The sequence below is a fragment of the Bubalus bubalis genome, chromosome 13 (genome assembly GCF_019923935.1).
Source record: "Bubalus bubalis isolate 160015118507 breed Murrah chromosome 13, NDDB_SH_1, whole genome shotgun sequence".
Lineage (NCBI taxonomy): Eukaryota > Metazoa > Chordata > Mammalia > Artiodactyla > Bovidae > Bubalus > Bubalus bubalis.
In genome coordinates, this window is record NC_059169.1 from 67907828 (window position 1) to 67929681 (window position 21854).

At 40.3% G+C, this 21854-nt stretch overlaps 1 protein-coding gene and 1 non-coding gene across 44 annotated transcripts in view; one reads left to right on the forward strand and one right to left on the reverse strand.

Moving 5' to 3' along the window:
• Positions 1–12607, reverse strand: part of LOC102393852 (phosphatidylinositol 3,4,5-trisphosphate 3-phosphatase TPTE2) — a 60857-nt gene extending 48250 nt beyond the window's left edge. For 8 of the 43 annotated variants that reach the window (XM_044926777.2, XM_044926765.2, XM_044926764.2 and 5 more), the window contains exons 1-2: positions 12282–12603; positions 8548–8639 (exon numbers count right to left, since the gene is read on the reverse strand). In XM_044926777.2, the coding sequence (XP_044782712.2) occupies positions 8548–8603 (56 nt within the window). In that variant the 5' untranslated portion in view covers positions 8604–8639; positions 12282–12603. Of the gene's footprint in view, positions 1–179; positions 256–4456; positions 4511–5289; positions 5335–8547; positions 8640–9731; positions 9789–12281 lie in introns of those variants that run through there. The other 35 variants (XM_044926771.2, XM_044926772.2, XM_044926770.2 and 32 more) reach the window with 18 other exon arrangements.
• A 3931-nt stretch (positions 12608–16538) lies between these two features.
• TRNAM-CAU lies at positions 16539–16610 on the forward strand. Its single transcript has one exon. It is a non-coding gene; the product is annotated as a tRNA-Met (tRNA).
• The last annotated feature ends 5244 nt before the right edge of the window (positions 16611–21854 follow it).

Genomic DNA, 21854 nt, shown 5'->3' on the forward strand with positions numbered 1-21854 from the left:
AAAAACAAATTTTCTTTAAAGACAAAGAATGTTAGATATAGGATCTTACCATGAGAGAACTTCAGAAACCGTATCAAGGGAACTCTGTGTTCCCATGGATGTTCCTAAAGGTGAACATCAAATCTCAACCTCTCTGTATATGTGTATTATGAATGTATGTGTGTGTGCATATTACATACATATTTATTCATCATGGCTCACTTTGCATTGGAGAGGACTTCAGAGGATGCTGTTGTCAATTTACTCGGGGAAATGCTAAAGGATTAAAAACAGACAAAATAAGATGCCACAGGACTTGTAGACTGCAACCTCTTGAGTTCAGGTTGGCTATAATTGCCCTTGAACTTATAAACTGGATAACTCTTAGAAATTTAGAAAATTCACATGTAAATCAGTTATTTGGAATCTGATATCTCATTTTTCCTAGACATGCTTCCATCTACATTTGTAATAAATATATTTGACCTGTCAAAAAAGTTAATGACTCAAGAATTGGCTGGTAGTTACTAGGAGGAAGGATTCCTCTTATGACCTGCTTCTCTTTCATTCAACTAGATTCAAGAAAGATAGAAAGTTACCAATAGGTGTTACAGTGAGAAGATTTAATAACAATGTCAAAAACACCTTGTCATAGATACCCCTAAGAATGAATTTGAAGATTTCACCTCTTTTTCTTCCATATTTGTGTTTATATATTTGTGTTTGTATTGGTATGAGTATATAAATATGTGTATACATGTACATACAAAATGTATTGATCTTTAAAATTCATTTATATTTCATATTTCATTGGTGGCATCCTCCTAGGTTTCTGATGTCCATTCATTCAGGGCAGTGCTAAAGGATTAAAAAGATACACGGTTCATAGTATTTGCAGGGCAGCAATGGAGATGCAGACATACAGAACAGACTTGTGGACACAAGGGGGAAGGAGAGGGTGGGACGAATGGAGAGAATAGCATGGAAACATATGCACGACCATATGTAAAACAGACAGCCAGCGGGAACTTGCTGTATGACTCAGGAGCTCAAACCCGGTGCTGTGTGACAGCCTAGAGGGTTGGAATGGGGTGGTTCAAGAGGGAGGGGAAATATATATACATATGACTGATTCGTGTTGATGTATGACAGAAACCAACACACTGTTGTAAAGCAATTAACCTTCAGTTAGAAAATAAATTTTAAAAAACTAAAAAAAAAAATACATGGTTCACACACCACATGTAATTCTAGACTTCCTTTAACCATCATCATGCTGTCTTGATTATCATAGCTTAATACTAAATTAAGTTGGTATTGTCAGTCCTCTGACTTTACTCTTCAATGTCTGGGGGCTATTCTGGGTCTTTTGCCTTCCCTTATAAACTTTAGAATCAGTTTACGAATACCCCAAAAGTAACTTTCTGGGATTTTGATTCAGATTGCATTGAATCTACAATTTGGAAGAATCAACATCTTTACTTCTGAGACTTCCTTTATTGAAGATAAAGTCTCTGCCATTTATTTAGTTCTTTAATTCCATTCATAAGAACTTAGTTTCCTCATATACATCTTGTACATTTTACTGGGTAAATATATATTTAGGTATAAATATATTGGGGGGTCCTATTTTAAATGGTTCTCTGTTTTTAATTTCAAATTCCACTTGTTTGTTACTGGTATATGGGAAAGTAATCAGTTTTTTATCAATGTATTAAACCAATTAGACAAGATTACAGGACACAAGCTTATTAGGCCCAGAAGATTTTTTTTTTAATCTATTCTTTTGGATTTTTCTTCATAGACAATCATGTCATCTGTGAACAAAGACATTTGTTTCCATTCCATCGTGCATACTTTGATTTCCTTCTCATTGCTCATTACTATAATCCTCCTTGGAATTTTGAGTATGATGTTAAAAAGGAGTGATGGGGCAGGGAGCATCCTTGCCTTGTACCTGTCTCTGCAGAAAAGTTTCAAGTTTCTCACCATCACATATGATGCTACCTGTAGGGGGTTTGGAGAAGGCAATGGCACCCCACTCAACTACTCTTGCCTGGAAAATCCCATGGATGGAGGAGCCTGGTAGGCTGCAGTCCATAGGGTCGCTGAGGGTCGGACACGACTGAACGACTTCACTTTCACTTTTCACTTTCATGCATTGGAGAAGGAAATGGCACCCCACTCCAGTGTTCTTGCCTGGAGAATCCCATGGACGGAAGAGCCTGGTAGGCTGCAGTCCACGGGGTCGCTGAGGGTAGGACACGACTGAGCGACTTCCCTTTCACTTTTCACTTCCATGCATTGGAGAAGGAAATGGCAACCCACTCCAGTGTTCTTGCCTGGAGAATCCCAGGGATGCGGGAGCCTGGTGGGCTGCCATCTATGGGGTCGCACAGAGTCAGACACAACTGAAGTGACTTAGCAGCAGCAGCAACAGGGGTTTTATGGCTTTTTTTTTTTAATCAAGTTGAGAACATTCCTCTCTATTCCTAGTTTGCTGAGGTTTGTTTTTTTTTTTTAATCATGAGTGTTAGATTTTGTCAAATGATTTTTCTGCATCAATCACTTTTTTCTTTTTAGCCTGTTGATGTGATGGATTACATTGACTGACTTTCAAATGTTGAACCAGCCTTGTCCATCCAAGTCCCACTTGGTCTAGGTATAAAATTTTTTATTAACATTGTAGGATTCAACTTGGCAACATTTTGTTTAGGATTTTTGCCTCTTATGTCCTATGCTTTTATTTTTTTGTAATGTTCTTATCTGGTTTTGGTAATGCTGACTTTAGACAATGAGTTAAATTTTTTCTCTGTGCTTCTACTTCCTGGAACAGTTTAGAAAACTGACATCATTTCTTCCTTGAATGTTTGGTGGAATTGACCAGTGAAGCCATCTAGGCCTAAGGTCTGTTATGGAAGGTTTAGTCACTGATTCAATTTCTTTAACAGATTCCGGCCTATTCAGGATGATCTTTGTATGAGCTTTGGTAGTATCTTTTAAAGCATTACTCCATTTCATGTAAGTTATCAACTTCGTGGGCTTGGAGTTGTTCATAATATTCCTTTATTATCCTTTCAATGTCCTGTGATCAGACATGATGATCTTCATTTCTGACAACAGCAATTTGTGTCTTCTGTCTCTTGTTTCTGTTAGTCTGGCCAAAGAGATACAAACTTTATTGCTTTTCAAAGACCTGGCTTTTGGCTTTGTCAATATTCTCTATTGATTTTTTGATTCCAGTTTCATTGATTTCTGCTCTTTTATTATCTCCTTCCGCTTTTTTTAGGTTTATACTGGTCTTGTTTCCTATGCTGGAAGCTTATTGATTTTAGATCTTTCTTCTTTTTTAATATATGAATCCAGGCTATAAATTTCCCCCTAATTACTGGTTTTGCTGCATTTCACAAATTTTGATAGCTCATGTCTTCATTTAGTTCCAAATATTTTAAAATTTCTCATGAGACTTCTGCTTTGACCCATGTGTTACTGAGAAGTATGCTGTTTAACCTCCAAGAATTTGGGGGCTTGCAAGCTATCTTTCTGTTACAGACTTCTAACTTCACTGTGGTCTGACAGCAAATTTTGTGTGATTCCTCTTCTTTTAAATTTACTAAGGTGGGTTTCATGTCCCAGAATGTGATCTATATTGGTGAATGTTTCATGTGAGCTTAAGAAGAATATATTGAGTTGGCAAAAAAATTTGTTCAGGCTTTTCCACAGGCTGTTATGGAAAAATCTGAATGAACTTCTGGGCCAACCCAACATTCTCTGCTCTTGTTAAATGAGCTATTCTATAAATGTCAATTAGATGCAGTTGACTGAAGGTGCTGTTCAGTGCCACTATCTTTATTCTCCATAGTTATCCCTTTTCTTCTTGCCTCAGCATAAACCCTATCTCCCCAATGATGATATCCACCAACAGTTCCCACCCTTCAAAACTTCACACTGACTTATTCCTATGGATTACCAAAGTTAGGGGCTTCCCTGATGGCTCAGATGTTAAAGACTCTGCCCACAATGTGGGAGACCAAGGTTTGATGGTTGAGTTGAGAAGATCCCTTGGAGAAGGGAATGGCGACCCACACCAGTATTCTTGCCCAGAGAATTCCATGGACAGGGGAAACTGGCAAGTCCACGGGGTCACAAAGGGTTGGACACAAGTGACTAACACTTTCACGGAAGTTAACATCTTCATTACCACCATCAAGAAGAATTGTTCTATTTTACTTTAAATACCAATAGAGAAACATCTCATTAATGATAGTCTATATGGAATAGTGATATAATGAATTTATCTGAATAAAGATTCCTCGAATCTAAAATACATAGTAAACATAACTTACTGAATTTCCTATCTTTATAGAAACAATTCTAGATCATTGTCCAGAAAATTCTTCATTGCCATGGATAATCTCAAGACTAAATGTCTCCACCCCATCCTCCTGGACCCCTCACCCCTCAATAAATACCTCACCTTTCATAGATGGCATCATCATAGGCTCCTGATGTCAGTTCAACTGAGTTATCTCTAAGGAATTAAAAGCATACCATCAAACTCGAAATGACTTCATAGAGTTAACTAGTTACAAATAGTCTTCAATTTGTAAACTGATTTTTAACTCGAAAGATCTGATTGAAATTTAGTTATCTGGCAATCAGTATTTCAATTTTCACTACAAACAGGGCTTTATTAAAGTTGTAATGAGACCTTAGGGCTGTCTAAGCAGCCTGGCAAAGTACAATTCTTTACCTCTAAACCTAACTCTATGTCTAACTGCATCAAGGTTGCGTTTACTTAAAATTCAGCTTCAGTGTGCAGGTCTACTATCTTCCAGCCCCTTCTAAGTTCCTGATTATCAAGTCCCTCCCCTGCATCCTTACTTTTCTCGTATCCTGTAGTCCTTTCCTCAGTTTGGTTTAAAGAGCTACAAGCCTGGGGCAGGGACTCTCCAACATGAGGGTGGGTTTACAGTTGGGACATCAGCTTTAGATGGGAGCAGAGCCCTGGAGGGTGAGGGCTAGAGCCAAAATCTATTAGGGTTTGCTCCTTTCTGCCTCCTTCTTCCTCCTCTCCTGGCGCTCTGTAGCAGTCTCTCACACACTTCTTATAGTTTCCCAAGAGTTTTGGCTACTAGTTAATCAGGGTCACAAACAGACTATTAGTAAGGATTCTTCCACTTATGATCTCTTTTTTCCCATCTAGACCCCTAAATAAAGTTACTTATAAGAACATCCAGTCTTTTATGAAAAGAAACCTTCCTTGGCCATCAACACTCCCAATACCTTTTCACCACCCACATCACGCACCTCTTGTCAGCGTTGCCAGAGGAGCCTAAAGAGGCATCCATAACTCTGCCAAAGAGTGGAAAAAACATACAAAAATATAAAGTCAGACAGTATGGAAGGCAATTAGTTTTTTCTTTCCAATAGAATTTCAGGACATGAAATGTAAACTCATGAATATGGAAAAAATTGAAGAAAGAGTTTCAGGGTACAGCACTGGACTTCTTGAGACCACACCTGGGCTATGTGTGTTTGTGAATATACTAGAGGGAGAAGGAAAGAAGGGAGGTATAGCATTAATTACTAAACCTTTCTTTCCCATTTCACAAACCATTCACACACTTGGGAATCAATCTGGGAAACTAGAAAGAGCTGAGAGTGTACGAATGGGGAGATGGATCCAGTTGATAACTAGTAAAGGGAATCAGGAAAAAAGAAAAGAAAATGCCAGAATTACAAATATTCCAATGCCAAGGACTTGTCCCTGGTCACCATTTGGTAGAGAAGAAACAGGTAAGTAGGTCAAGGATGGCCTATATAAAACTTTAAATTTTTTTTCTGACCTGGAAGTAGAGCATATTTATAATGATTCCTTTTTATTCTTCTCTGAATTATTCCAAAAAGATACCTGGTTATATTATCCAAAATCAAGACTTCCCACCACCGAATCACTGGCTTTATTAATTTAACCTCTCTACAACTCAATTTCCTCATGTGTAAAATAAGACACATGAAAATGCACTTTGCATCCGTCAACTTCAGAAAATCATACTGAATAGTCACCATTTCACAAACATTGGTTTTTAGGCAGCCTACCTTCTTCAAATGTCATGTCCCCAAAACTCAGTATATATTTTAAATTTCAAAAACACCTCATGATTCTAAAGTAATAACACTTCCATAATTCCCTGGGAAATGGTGGGTTTCTATCCAAGATGAGAAACAGCCCGAAACTACTGATACCAAAGTCAAATGAAAGTATGGATTCCAAGAACTAACACAAACCCTGGAAGGCTAAGGAGTACCTTAGCTGGTGGACAGACAGGGGCAGTCTGGAGTAGCCCAGTGGGAGGGGAAATTTTAAGTTCAGTTCATGCCTTTCCCTTGAGTTGCTTGGAGACAATCAATGCGTTCTCAGAAACCAGTAGCAATTACCCAGATGTTGTTACTATAAAACGAGGGTAGCAGGGGTTTCCTGGTGGTCCCGTGAGTAAGAATCCCTCTGCCAATGCAGGGGACGCAGGAAGATCCTACATGCCTCGGGGCAACTAAGCCTGTGCACCACAACGGCTGATCCTGCACTCGGCAGCGTAAAAGCCACTGCAGTGAGATACCTGCACACACTAGAAAAACCACCCCCCGCTCACTTCAATTAGAGAAAGCCGGAGTGCAGCAACGAGACCCACCGCAGCCATAGATAAATAGGCAAAAGTGTTGGAAAGAAAAATCAAAAGAGGGTAACATTAGGTTAGCTGATGAAAACAGGGAGGGGCCGAAGAGCAATACTTCATCCTCCCCCTCCACCGCCCTCCCATCTCCAAAGCTCCAAATAACAACCTAGGGTGACTGCCTTCTCCAAAGTTTCCTTGCCCAGAGCTTAAAGGTGACGGTATGAATTGATGCTTTCGAATTGTGGTGCTGGAGAAGACTCTTGAGAGTTCCTTGGACAGCAAGAAGATCCAACCAGTCAATCCTAAAGGAAATCAACCCTGAATATTCATTGGAAGGACTAAGGCTGAAGCTGAAGCCCCAATACTTGGGCCACATGGTGCAAAGAGCTGACTCATTGGAAAAGACCCTGAGGCTGGGAAAGAGTGAAGGCAAAAGGAGAAGGGGACAGCAGAGGATGAGATGGTTAGATAGCATCCTTGACTCAATGGACATGAATCTGAGCAAACTCCAGGAAGATTCCACATGCCACGGAGCAAGTAAGCCCATGTGCCACAACTGTTGAGCCTGCGCCTTAGAGCCTGCGCTCTGCAACAAGAGAAGCCACCGCAAGGAGAAGCCCATGCACGGCAACTAGAGGGTAGCCCCTGCTCACAGTAACTAGAGAAAGCCCGAGTAGCAACAAAGACCCAGTGCAGTCAAACAGAAATAAAATTATTAAATAAGAGAAAGAAAAAACCCCAGAGGAAACGTTATGTGTCAAAGTAGAATTGTTGGATATAAAGGATCCATTCACGGGGTATTAAGTAGTTTGGGTACGTGTGAAAAGCAAAATAGACTTGGAAAGTGAGACTGAGAAACTCCCAGAAAATAGTAGAAAAGAATAAAGTCAATGGATATGTTCTTATCCTCCATATCTAACATCTGGAATACAGACTTCTGAGAATGAGAAAACATGGAACAGAAAAGGCTGAGAAAAAATAAAGATAAATTTCCCCAAATTATGCCAAGAAATTGTCTTTCACCTTACATTTTTTTTCAAATGTACAATCCAGGGATTTAATCAATTATAGAACATTTTCATCCCCACAATGAGATCCCTTCTGTTCATTTATAATTAATCCTGTTCCCACCCCTAGCCAACTGTGAATCTACTTTGTCTCCATAGATTTGTCTTTCCTAGACATTTCATATAAGTGGAATCACACAATTTACGATCTCTTGTATCTGACTCATTTCACGTCACAAAATGTTTGAGGCTCACCCATGACATAACATGGATGCAGTCTACTCCTTGTAATTGTTGAATTGTAATCCCAATGTTCACTTTACAAATATTTAAATGGTATTTACTAAAAAGTGCCAGGCATTATGCTGATACTTTCCAAATGCTATTGCAATTGGTTCTCAACACATCTTTTGAGATAGTTACTATTTTTCATGGATAGTTACAATTCATGGATCTCAAAAATTTGTGTATTTCCAACATCCATTAAGCTGATTTGAAAATCTCACTAATAAAAATGCATTAGCAGGAATTAGCAATGTTTCAGGTTTTAATGGAGATGGAACAACTGAAGCCCTTGTGGCCGTCCCTGGAAATGTTCACCACCCTAGACAGAACTTCCTCCAGTAAAGCAACCGGTCACCCCTAGAGGAGAAGTTTACAGGGACTATGACTGTCACGTGTATATTATTACTGGTACACTGCTTCAGCTGTGGTATTTTTTAAGGAAAACACAGGTATACAACAAGGTCTTTAAATTTTGAATTTGCCAATTCATTTGCATACAGTTTACATTTATTATAAAAGAAGGTACAGGTATATTCCCTATTCTATTAAGGGCTGAGAATTGTGCTTAAAATTCAGCAAATTTGAATCTTATCACTTACTTATTTTTTGGATGCATGAGCCAGGCACTTAAAGAATTCTTCTTTAATCCCTGCATGGTTTGTTTCGTGGTTGAATTTAATCTACAGTTAATCTAAGAAAAGCAAAAGCACACATCCATTATATATTTGATATATTTAAAACACATATGATATCCCCCCAACTCGGAAGAAAGTCACACATAGGACTTACTAGGTAAGGATCAGCATTTCTGAAGTCTTGAATCCACAAATACAAAATCTGCAATACTGTGCAATTTTATACATTCTGTGAAACACGCATTGTGCATTTGCCCTTAGAATTTTAGCTCAAAAAATAGAGGAAAACATTTTGTGTGTGTTCAATAAAATTTAAGTTTAGCTCAAGCACAGTTCAGTTCAGTTGCTCAATCATGTTCGAATCTTTGCGACACCATGGACTGCAGCATGTCAGGCTTCCCTGTCTATCACAAACTCCCAGAGCTTTCTCGAATTCATGTCCATCCAGTCAGTTATGCCATCCAACCATCTCATCCTCTGTCGTCCCCTTCTCCTCCTGCCTTCAATCATTCCCAGCATCAGGATTTTTTCCAATGAGTCAGTTCTTTGCATCAGGTGGCCAAAGGACTGGAGCTCAAGCACAGGACTCTTAAAAAAAAATTACCCACTTGCTACCCGGGACCCAGAAAGTGAAACAAAACCATTTCAAACCAATTTTACATCAGAGTGACTTATATTTTCATCCTAGAATATTCTCTGTAGAATAAATCACAGGAATGAGAAAGCAAAAAAATGTGAACCTCAGCATTTCACAGGGCAGATTTCATGCACAAAAACTGTAAGTCACAGAATAAAAGCCACTGCCAAGTATTAATACTTCGCCAAGTTAACAAGTAGTAATATTATGTCCACCTGAGGCAAGCAGAAATGTGCCACAAGCCCCTCAATTCTGGGCAAGGAGAGAAAAATAAACAAATAGAACAAAATCTTTCCCCCACAACAGACCAGTTCGTGCATCAGTGTTGATTTTGAGGCTTGGGGTCCAGCCATCTGTGAACTCCAAACCTTTGAGGGACGCTAGCTCATGCACAGTGGGAGTATGAAGCCCAAAGTTTGGACGCTGTGGCCCCGAGAGCCCGGATGGCCATGGGAGAGCCAGCCTGGCTCTGGGGGGCCGCCCCCTTCCTGCTGGCGCGGCATCCGCTTACCTGCAGGCAAGGCTGCTGTAGCGGAGGTGCTGCGTCCTGGACGGAGTTGGGGCTGTGGGGGGGTGGGGCGCATTCTGTGACTTGGGTACTTTTCCTAAGCAGGAGCGAACTTTACTCAAGATCCTGGTAGCAATTTCTCTCCTACTGCCTTTCAGGATAATGCCTCCCCCTGCCACATCCTGCTTTCCTATTTTTTAATGTTCCCAGATCAAGTGCAGTAAATCCAATCTCAGCCCAATTCCTGCCAGCCACAAAGTTACTGTTAGTTGCTCCTACAGAAGCCTAGTGCTCCCAGTCCCTCCACCCTCATGACCCCTGAGGGTGAGATAGGGGGCTCCGCAAATGCCCTGGGAGGGGAGAGGAATGTTAATTAGGGTTCCCCACAGCTAAGCACAAGGCAAGCCTTCCTGTCAGCGGGCCCAAAGACCCCCAACCTGACCCTTCTCCCGATCCTTCCTCCTCCCCGCACCCTCCATCTGTCCCTGTAAAATGTTCTACTCCTCTTACTCTGTGAAGGTGGAAGGGCAACATTAGCTACATAAAGAGCAGAGGGTGTGATGGGACGTCCTCAGCCAGAGGCCCCCACCCTAGGTCTTTACCTGCTGCTGCTAACAAGGCAGTACTAGAATAAGAACCCTGTGTCCATGGCAACCCTAGACAACAGATTCCAGGTGGTCCTGAGATGTAGTAGAGTGAGGAATACAATGAACTTGGTTCCAGGCGGCAGGGACTTAAAAAGAGACTTTTCCTTAAAGACGCGTGTAGGGGTACCAAGATCAAAGATCCCAGGATAAGCATCTCAGAGCAGATCTTCTCTGCTGTTACTTTCCCTCTTGCATCTAACGAAGGGGCTCCTTCTTCCATATTCTGATTCTGAAGATTAGATTGAGGTTTTGGCTTCCCCATAGGTTGGCAAGAATGACCAGCGAGCTGAATATTTTCTGGCTAATATTAACTTTAAGTAAAATAGATTGATATAGGAATAGGTTGATATAGAAATGAGGAACACAAAAATTCATTTTACTCAAGCTATCAGTTCTAAGATTGAAAAGAAGCAGTCAAATATTAGTTGTAAATTAAAACTATACCCATTTTCCTGGTAGAGTAAATCTGAAAGGTATAAACAAATACCAAACGAATGAAAACAAATACGGAAAAAAAGCTTTTACACTTCAGGTTTTTTTTTTTTTTTTTTGGTGGGATCTTAGTTCCCTGACCAGGGATTGAACCCAGGCCATGGAAGAAAAAGTACTAAGTCCTAACTGGTGGATTCCCAGTGAATTTCTGGGGAAAAAAAAAAGTTTTTAAAACCTTAGTGAAACATTAGCAATTTTGTATGGAAACTACCATATAAAAATTACCCCCAAAAGAAGAATAAAGATCAGTTTGACAGTCTGTATTGGTACATGTTATGAAGCTGTAAGTGGTCAGTTGAAGAGATAGAAAAGAGATTAAAGTCATATTAATTTAGTAGTATATCTATAAAGCGCTTTGCAAATTACAAAAATTAATAAAACATGGTCACTGACTTCAGTGTCAGGTTGACGACCTTAAGGCCAGACCATTTTGAAATATGCCAAGCATCCTACTTTCTGTGAGAAAGACCTGCCCTTCACCAGAGCCTCATCTGACTTTGAAGAAGGACAGTAACACAACCCCAGCCCCTCCAGCTTTTCTGTCTCACACAAGAGAATTAAAAAAGACTAAGAAACTCTTCTGAAGATCACAGCCCTTGTTTATGTTTTAATTTTTTGTTGTTGAAAACTAGACTTTTAAAGTAAATGTAATAACTAAAAATCAGATTTTCCCTTTTCTCTAGGGTTTATTGCTGTTGTTTGTTGTTAAAGTGATTTTTCTGAACTCTGTTCTTTGTACAGTATGACCACTAAAGTCAGCTTGGTCAGGTGGTAATTAGAGATTCCCTCAGGTGCCCAGAACCGGTAAGTCTCTCAGTGGTTACCATTCCAGAAAGAGAAAATGGCTCCAGGCACCATCTTGTGTCTGTCTGTCTGTCTGTCTCTCTCTCTCTCTCTCTCTCTCTGTCTTCTCCCTTCTGTGCTGCCTGCTCCTCCTCTCTACCCTCACTTCCCCACACTAATTCTTGCTTAACTTTGCTTTTTCTCTTCAACTCTACCCCCCTCTCCCTTTTCCTCTGAACTTTTCAGAACCCATCCCTTTAAAATTAGGCCTACTGAGGATCCAGAGACCAAACCCTTTAATTTCTTCTACTCTCTGAACGAAAGCTGAACTTTGAGCTATAGTCATAGATTTTTTCCCCCCACAGTAACCCAAAGAACCTCACAGACTTGCAGAGGAATTTATGTTACTCAAATTTAGCAACCTGGTATCTCTGACTTTTACCAGCCAGTTCATAGGCTTCTTGGCTAAGGATAGGCCCAGCATTGAATTAAAACTGCTAACTGGGAAAATGCTGAAAGGTACCTAGAAATACAACTGGTAAAGCATTACTGAACCAAGGTTGTTTGCCCAGCATGCAGCAAGCCATATGCTGAGACACCGAAGTTTGCAGCAAAGAAAGGGTTTACTTACAAGGTAGCCGAGCGAGAAGATGAAGTCTCAAATTCACTTCCTCAAAGGCGAGGGGCTGGGGGTATTCTTTGGGATAAAACTGAAGCTAATTGGAGACAATAAAATGTGAGCTGACCTTCATTCTGGCCTAGACAGAACTAAGCTACGGGCTTCTTCACAATAGGTATACTCAGAACATGCTCTGCGGATGGAGTGTTCAGCCCTCTGAAGGCGAAAGGTCACGGAGCATGCCCAGTTGAAGGGTCAGGGGTCTTAACTAGTTAGAGCTCAAATTGGGCTCAGCTGATTTCAAGTTCTGGAAAACAACTCAGGCAAACCTCTTATTGTTTAGGCCACTTGACTCTTGGAGGATCTGCACGTTTTTATAAAAACAATTAAAAGGAACTTAATCAGTGGAAGCAGGTTTCAGGTGTAACAGATCTGATGACTACCTTCTGTTTCAAAACGATCCTGCTAAGTCATTCGCTCAGGCTCAACAATCACTAGATGGCTTCCTGGAGCAATTCCTAGGGTTTTGCCAAAGTCTGTTGAACAAATTTCAGGCTTGCAGACAAAAATCTGATGAGCCTGTTCATGACTATTACAGTCGATTTCAGATAGTTTTAAATGATAATTCTGACCTTCCTTCAGATGCTAATTCTAATCAGGTAGATTTTCACTCTATTTGTTTACAGGCTAAACCAGGACATTTCCCTGCTAGTAAAAAGGACCAAGAGAAATAGGAAACTATGTCCACTCCAAATTTAATTAATCTGGCAAACCAGCTCTCTTGAGTACTACGGGAGTCACCGAAGTGGAAGGCCACCAAAAGTCTTAATCTTCAACTCCAGCAAATGAAAAGCAAGACCCTCCTAATTTCCTAGGATGGCAGAGAGCCAGGACTTTGGGAAAGAGACACTTAAACTCTTTGGGCACTTGTAACCCTCTCAGGGGCCTTTCCAGCTAGCTCTCAGTTCTCAATGATGGAGCCCTGAGTAACACGGGCTCTTCCCAATCCTCCCTCCAAGTGGTTTACAGACACATTTCTCTAAATTGGGGCTGAATCTCCTCCAGTCCTAACTGACATCCGAGTTAAGCTCGTGGTGTACAAGCCCACTACTATAAAGCAGCCCCTGCCCTGGAGTAGTAGAACAGTTCAAACAGTGGAGACCTCCAGTGAACCTCAAGATGCTTTTGTCTCTGAGCCTACTTGCTTCTGTTTAGGACCTTTGAGAGACACAGACCCTTTTCTCCTTAGTTCTTCCACTGCTATCCATGTATAAGCCTGAGACTTCTTAAAGAAGTATCATGCCAGAATTTCCTTCTCTCAAAAGGAGGGGGCGGGGAGATAATTATAGAATTTGACAGTACTCATCAAAGCAGCCAATCAGATGAGTTAAATGATGTTGTGACGTCTTTTATTTGCTCTGTCTAGAGCTGATCCTGGGAACACTGATTATTTGTCCCTATTGAATCAGCCATCACCCTCCTTACAGACAAAATCTCCACTGGTATTGGCAAAATTCACAGTGTACCTCCCATTAAGATTCAGAGAGATCCCTGAAAAACTCCCCAGAATTAATCAATAGCCTATGAGTAAAGACGCCCTGGGAGAAGGCAATGGCACCCCACTCCAGTACTCTTGCCTGGAAGATCCCATGGACGGAGGGGCCTGGTGCACTGCAGTCCATGGGGTCGCGAAGAGTCGGACAGGACTGAGCGACTTCACTTTCACTTTTCACTTTCATGCATTGGAGAAGGAAATGGCAACCCACTCCAGTGTTCTTGCCTGGAGAATCCCAGGGACGGGGGAGCCTAGTGGGCTGCTGTCTATGGGGTTGCACAGAGTCGGACACGACTGAAGTGACTTAGCAGCAGCAGCAGCAAAGCCCTTCAAGGCACAAAACCCATAATAGAAGATTACAGATTCCAGAGTTTCTCTCTCTCTTTTACTAATCCCTGTAATATTCTTATTTCACCTGTGGGGAAACCTAAGGGTGAGGGTGGAAGTTTGTCTAGGACTTCTGAACAAGAAATAACATTGTTCTACCTAGACATCATATTGTTCTTAACTCTCATATATCACTATCATCCATTTCCACTGGAAGCAAATTCTTTACATAACAGTTTTTTTTAAGGTTTTATATATCTTTATTTTTATTGACATTTAGTTGATTTACAACATTTTGAGTTTCAGGTGTACAACATAGTGATTGAATTTTTAAAGGTTATACTCCACTTATAGCTACTCTAAAATATTGGCTATATTTCCTATTTTGCCATTTTCACTGAAACTACTTCCAAAAGTACTTTTAAATACATTACTAAATTCACAAGAAAGTAAGCAAAGTACTAAATAATCACATGGACATATTCACACTTACTTATACTTGAAAGTCGTGTCAGAATTCTCTAGGCCAGAATACTGGAGTGCGTAGCCTTCCCCTTCTCCAAGGGATCTTCCCAACCCAGGTCTCCCACATTGCGGGCAGATTCTTTACCAGCTGAGCCACAAGGAAAGCCCAAGAATACTGGAGTGGGTAGCCTATCCCTTCTCCAGCAGCTCTTCCCGACCCAGGAATCGAACCAGGGTCTCCTGCATTGCAGGTGAATTCTTTACCAATTGAGCTATTAGGGAAGCTCTACTTATACTTACTCAAGTGGTAAATTAACACAGAAACCAGGAATGTCCTGCAAGTGTTCTAAAACCCCAAATCTAGAGCTCTGTGGTTTAATATTGTGGTTGCCTGAATGCCTGTCAACATAATGCTTACAAAAAAACAAAAAGATGTGAAATGAGATGTAAAGAGAGGACTTTGACATATTCCTGGGAATATAGAGTTCTGTTGGTTAACCAAGTAACAGGATTTGAACCTGACAAAGTGGGCAGCTGAATCCAACACCTTCACATAGATCCAGGCACCCAAATTGGCTATATATATTAATTTCTTCAGTATATTTTCTTGGAGCCTGGAAGCCCAAGGTCAAAGTGTCAGCAAGGGTGGTTTCTCCAACACCTCTCTCCTTGGCTTGCAGACACCTTCTTTCTGGTTCTCAAAGTGCATGGCTTTTCCTCTGTGCATACTTTTCTAATGGTGTGTTTTGTTGTTGTTTGATTGGGCTAAGTGGCTTTATTAGAGAAAGCCAGGATTACAAAGTATTTGGGAGTTGACATCTGGGCCTTTCTTCTTCCCAAGGGTGGGCACAATATTGACAAAGCTTCGGTTGTACTGCATATGCCTCTTGGCCCGGCCCATCTTTTTCTCCTGTTTGGCCACCTTGGGAGTCTGATGTCTTACTTACCCAGCACCAGCCAGGTGCCACCAGGATATGGTGGCAAAGTGAACCAACAAACAAATCAGTCTCTCTCTGCTGACAGTGGATTTAAAAGTATTAATAAATTTATAACCTTCCCCAATGTTTTGTAACTAGCTTTACTCTCATGCTGGGATTTGAGTTTACTCCACCTTCAAAAATAGAACTACCATATGATCCAGAAATTCCACTCCTGGGTGTATATTCAAAGAAGAAAAAAAACACTAATTAAAAAAAATTCATCCCAGTGTTCACAGCAGCATTATTTACAATAGTCATGGAAGCAATCTAAGTGTCCATTGACAGATGAATGGATAAAGAAGATGTGGTGTGTGTGTGTGTGTATATATATATATATATATATGATTGAATACTACTCAGCCATAAAATAAAAAAAATAGAATTTTGCCATTTGCAACAACATAGATGGACTTGGAGGATGTGCTTAGTGAAACAAGTCAGAGCAAGACAAATACTGTATGACATTGCTTATATGTAGAATCCAAAACATAAAACAAACTAGTGAATATGACATAAAAGAAACAAGACTCACAGATATAGAGAATGATGTAGGGACTTAAATAAATGAAAGTGTTAGTTGCTTAGTCGTGTTTGACTCCTTGCTACCCCCATGGACTGTAGTCAGCCAGGCTCTTCTGTCCATGGAATTCTCCAGGCAAGAATGCTGGAGTGCGTAGCCATTCCCTTTTCCAGGGGATCTTCCTGACCCTGGGATCAAACCCAGGTCTCCTGCATTGCAAACCCGGGTCTCCTGCATGGGCAGGCAGATTCTTTACCATCTGAGCCACTAGGGAAAATCACATAGTGATTACTAGCAGGATTTAGAGAGAAGTGCTGGGCAGGGGGAGGGGGATGTGGGGTTTAATGGGGTTAGAAAATTAAGAGCTACAAATTACTATGTACAGAATGAATATGTTACAAGGATGTATGATACAGTACACCAGCAGAGTGGCGCAGCGGAAGCGTGCTGGGCCCATAACCCAGAGGTCGATGGATCGAAACCATCCTCTGCTAAGGTGGGGTTGCTTTCCTCCTGAAGAGATCTTTAGGAGTAGAGAAGAGAGTTTATTAGGAAATTTGCCACTGTATATCTTCTTTCGTGAAGTGTTTAGGTCACTTTTTTGGGGTTCCCCTGGTGGCTCAGATGGTAAAGAATCTGCCTGCAATGCAGGAGACCAGGGTTTGATCCCTGGGTTGGGAAGATCTCCCAGAAGGGAATGGCTACCCACTCCAATATTCTTGACTGGAGAATCCCATGGACAGAGGAGCCTGGCAGGCTACAGTCCATGGGGTCGCAAAGAGTCAGACACAACTGAGTGACTAACACTTTCACTTCACTTTTCACAGGGAATATAGCCAATATTTTGTAATAACTATAAATGGAGTATGTAACTTTAAAATTGAACCACTATGTTGAAACTCATATAATATTGCAAATCAACTACACATCAATAATGATAAATAAAAATATATAAAACCTTAAAAATAAATAAAAGAAATAAAATATTGTTGATGGAACAACTACCAAAATATACTAAAATTTTGGACTGAAGAAAATCCTATGGAACATTGTGTTCTTAACATTCTTAAAGTGCGATATGAAAGAATTGTATTTGCCTCTTTTTTCTCTAGTAGCATAAAAAAAGAGGCAAATACAATTCTCGGACATGACTGAGCGACTTCACTTTCACTTTTCATTTTCACGCATTGGAGAAGGAAATGGCAGCCCACTCCAGTGTTCTTGCCTGGAGAATCCCAGGGACAGGGGAGCCTGGTGGGCTGCCGTCTACAGGGTCGCACAGAGTCGGACACGACTGAAGTGACTTAGCAGCAGCAGACTTTCTCCACTTTGTCATATTCAGTGTTCTTTTATTAGCATAATATACCTTATTATAAGTATGCTTATGTATCTTTTTATACCAAACAATGTTTGTTAAAATATCACTTAAAGTTTTTTTTTTTGTTTTAAAACATAGTTTTTATTGAAGCATAGCATATGGTAATGCTCATAATATTTATCATCAAATTTTGCATTTATGAAAAACCAATATGTATCATACTTAGCTGAGTCCCAAAGTAGAATATATATGGAGCTTACATAGTAACTATTTATTTCTTTTGCTTAATTTTTCTTTCTTTCTTTTTTGTGCATATCCTTGTATATTGGTCTTTCATTTCTGCAAGAAGATTTCTCAAAAGTGGAATTACTGGATCAAAAAATATGTACACTGACGTTTTGAAGCATAACAATAAAATAAAAATCCACATGCCCATGACCTCACACAGAATGAAAACATTTCTAATCCTGTGGAAGCCGCTGGAGGTTTTACTCTGATCCATTCCTCTTGTCTCTCCACAGAGGCGACCATTCTTCCAAAGGTTTGTTTTTTGGTTGTTTCTAATTTTTTGGCAATACTGTGTACCATGAAGGATCTTAGTTCCCTGACCAAGGATCGAACCTGAGTCCCCTGAAGTGGAAGCGTGGAGTCCTAACCAGTGGACCACGAGGTAAGTCACTCTTCTGAAGTATTTTATGTTCATGATTCCCTTGCTTTGCTTTATAATCTAAGTAGACAGGTATTTAAACAATACACCATTTTGCTATAATATTTATTCTGAAGTTTTACAATAATGGGTATCATGATGCGACGATATTTATCCTGAAGCACATTTTGATCACTAAAAACCACTTGATAAATATTAATTAAATTGGGGGCTTCCCTGGTGGTCCAGTGGTTAAGACTTTGCCTTCCAAAGTAGGTGGTGTGGGTTTGCTCCCTGGTTGGGGAGCTAAGATCCCACATGCCTTGTGGCCAAAAAAACCCAAAATATAAAACAGAAATGATATTATAACAAATTCAATAAAGACTTTAAAAATGGTCCACATTAAAAAAAAAACTCTTAAAAAATTAAATTGCTGGGGTTGTTTGCATTGTTTACAAAAATGTTATTCCATAAAATATCTAAATAGTATTTTGTGTTAATAAATATCAGTGGCTCTTTGATTTAAAGGTAGTAAAATAAAAGCTAATTGTAAGTTTTCCATATATTCACATTATTTTCCAGTGACATGATACTGCCCATATATTTAGAAATAGATTTATTTTGGCAAGAAAAAGATTGGTGAATTCTAGAAAGTACAAAGTAGACACAAATGAAGGTTTTTGAGCCTAGAAAGGGAAGGGTCATTTTCTATAAATGATTTTTTCACTGTTTCTCATATTCATGCAGTTATCTTAATTACTGTATTACCAGTTGGCTTCGCTAGATGGAGCTATGGCTGTGCTGTGCTTAGTCGCTCAGTCGTGTCCAACTCTTGGCTACCCTGTGGACTGCATGTAGCCAGCCAGGCTGCTTGGTTCATGGGCTTCTCCAGGCAAAAATACTGGAGTGGGTTGCCATGCCCTCTTTCAGGGGATCTTCCCAACCCAGGAATCGAACCCAGGTCTCCCGCATTGCAGGCAGATTCTCTACCCTCTGAGCCACCGGGGAAGCCCAGATGGAACCACGAGGTATAATAATTACAAATGCCTTCAAAAAGTAAAACCAACTCAATATCCTGAGAAGATAATTATTTGTAGAGGAGAAACTATCACTTGTAGATATCATTTTAAAGGATATAATCTATCACTTTTTTGTTGTGAATTGTCTGCTCCAGGGAGAAACATCTGCTTGGGGTTGACAACGAGGAGTTTACTAGTTAGTAACAGTTCATTAATGAACTGAGTGGACTCCTTCATTTATTCACCTGGGCATTTATTTTTTCATTCACTGACCAAGCATTTATCAAGCACCGAGTGTGCCCCCCTGCTAGGCACTGGGGATATAGAAATAAACCCCATTGGGGTTGTAGACACAATCCCAGTCTTCAAGAACTTCACAGCCTAAGTCAAGTAGGGGAGGTGAGAACACAAGCCATCAATTACAGTACATTTGGGAGAGAATGATAGAATCAGTAAACACAAGATTCAGTGGTGGCATCAAGAAAGAAATGGCTAGCTCTGACCAAGTAGGAAGACATGCCTAGAACAGTCAAAGATGAAAAGAAAACTTGGTGAATGCTGAACCAACTGAGTACTCATGGGGACAGAAAGGAGATGATGAGAAGGAGATAGGTTATGTTGGACATAATGGCTAAATGATTGTGGGGATCAGAGAGGAGGAAGAAACTTCCTAAATCCTTTCTAAATCCTTTAAGACAAGTACTGAGGGTGTCAGGATAAAAATTCAACATGACTCTGAGAAATTGAAAATGAGTTTAAGAAAGCACCTCTTTCATATCTTAAATTGTAGACAGCCTCCCCACCCTTCCCCTATTCTTGAGATCTCACCCCATTCTCTGTTTACTGTGGCGTGTGAATTTGTTCTTTCTGCCAAATGAGTCAGTGTCAGATTTGTGCTGACATGTATTAAATTTCCTGTAAGAAACTAGTGTGTCATATCTCTTTCACTGCGCTCTCTCTCTTTCCTCTCTCTCTCTTTGAATTTCTTTCTCTCTCTCTCTCTCTCTCTCTCTCTCTCACACACAGGGGCAAGTATGTAGGAAAAAGTGCAGAGTCATTAAAGAGACAGTTAAAAACATATAGAAGCACTGTTCCTATAACAGCAAAACAATCCCTTACTAAAACCCCAGAACTACTGTATTTGTTACCCTTAAGTGTTCTTGAATCTTGGAATGGAACGTGGGCTTTACTGCATATATTCACATTATGATATATATTCATCTATTTGAAGTTTTCTAAGTTGTTTTTAAGTTGCATTATTTATGAAAAATATTAGAAAACTGGAAGTTTCATTTGTTTCCAGTCTTCCTTTTAATTTCCACTGTGAACATAGCTGTTTTCAATTAACATCGCTATGTAAAACTTTATCCATCCCCTAACACAGGGAGTGTAATAACACATCCTCAATAAGCATGTGAGACTTAGCCGGAAACCAACTTGCTGCAACCCCATAAATCAGTCCGAACAGCTGCTGGAGGCCAGAAAGAGAAAGGGAGAGAAGGAAGAGGAGCCAAACTCACAAAGAGCAACTTCCCTTCAGGCAGAGTGGATAAAGTGCCAGAAAAATTAAGGACTTCACTGGTGGTCCAGAGGTTGGGATTCCATGTGTCTACTACAGGGGCACAGGTTCGATCCCTGGCCAGGGAAGATCCTTCATGCCGCTCAGCGTGGCCCTCCCCCTGCCACTCTAAGAAAAACCAAACCAATAGAATGGCATGATCAAGTTTGTTAATTATAGCCACGGAGTCGAGAATACATTGAAAATCACTGAGGAAAGTACATCAACTATACTTCAATGTAAACAAACAAAAACCTTGGACTGAAAAAAACAAAACAAAAACTTAAAACTTCAAAAATTCTAACTTCCTTTTGAAATGTCTATAGGTTTTCGGATTTGCCTAGTCGTGTAGCAGAAAGAACTCAGATGTGCCTATTTGAGTCCCGTCCAGGGTCTCCCAGCCTCCCTCTCCATTCTTCATCGATATCCACACCATCTCCTTTTCTGCCCTCCAGTCCACTTCTCTGTCTTCCCACCCTCCCGCTACCTCCTGCCCGGATCATCCCTGTGGGACAATTAACATGGACAGAGGAGCATCAGGAGTAACCACAAGCCCATGCTGAATGACAAGTACAAACTCCACCTACCTGTACAGTGTGTTTCTTAGAAAAGTGTACTAAATGGTCAAGTCAAATGGGTTTAAGACATAACATGAGCTGATGGAAGGGGCATGAGACGCTTATGACAAAAAGTCTTGGCTCAGAGGGTTCTTCAGAGAAGCAGTTGATTCCAGGGCTGGGGTAGGCAGAATGTAATTGAGCCTGGAAAATTGTGTGTCAGAAAATAAAGAAGTACTCGGGCTTCCCTGGTGGTCCAGTGTGACTAAGACTCTTCTCCCAGTGCAGGGGCCTGGATTCAATCCCTGGTTGGGGAACTAGGTCCCACATGCTGTAACTGAGACCCAGCACAGCCAAATAAAGAAATTAAAATTCTAAAAACATAGTCTTTAAAAAAAGAAATGAAGAAAATAATGAAGTACTCAAACCAGCAACATAGTCCCACAAGCAACATAACCCCACAATGATGAGGTACGACAAAAGGATATGTGAGCCAACCTAAAGGAGTCCCCAGTGGCCAAAGTTGGAACAATTTGAGCAACAAAGTAAATAAATATAACACTGGGTTATGATCCACAGAATAAAATATATATCCATCCAGCTATTAGTACAAAGATATCTCTATTTCCATCTATCTATA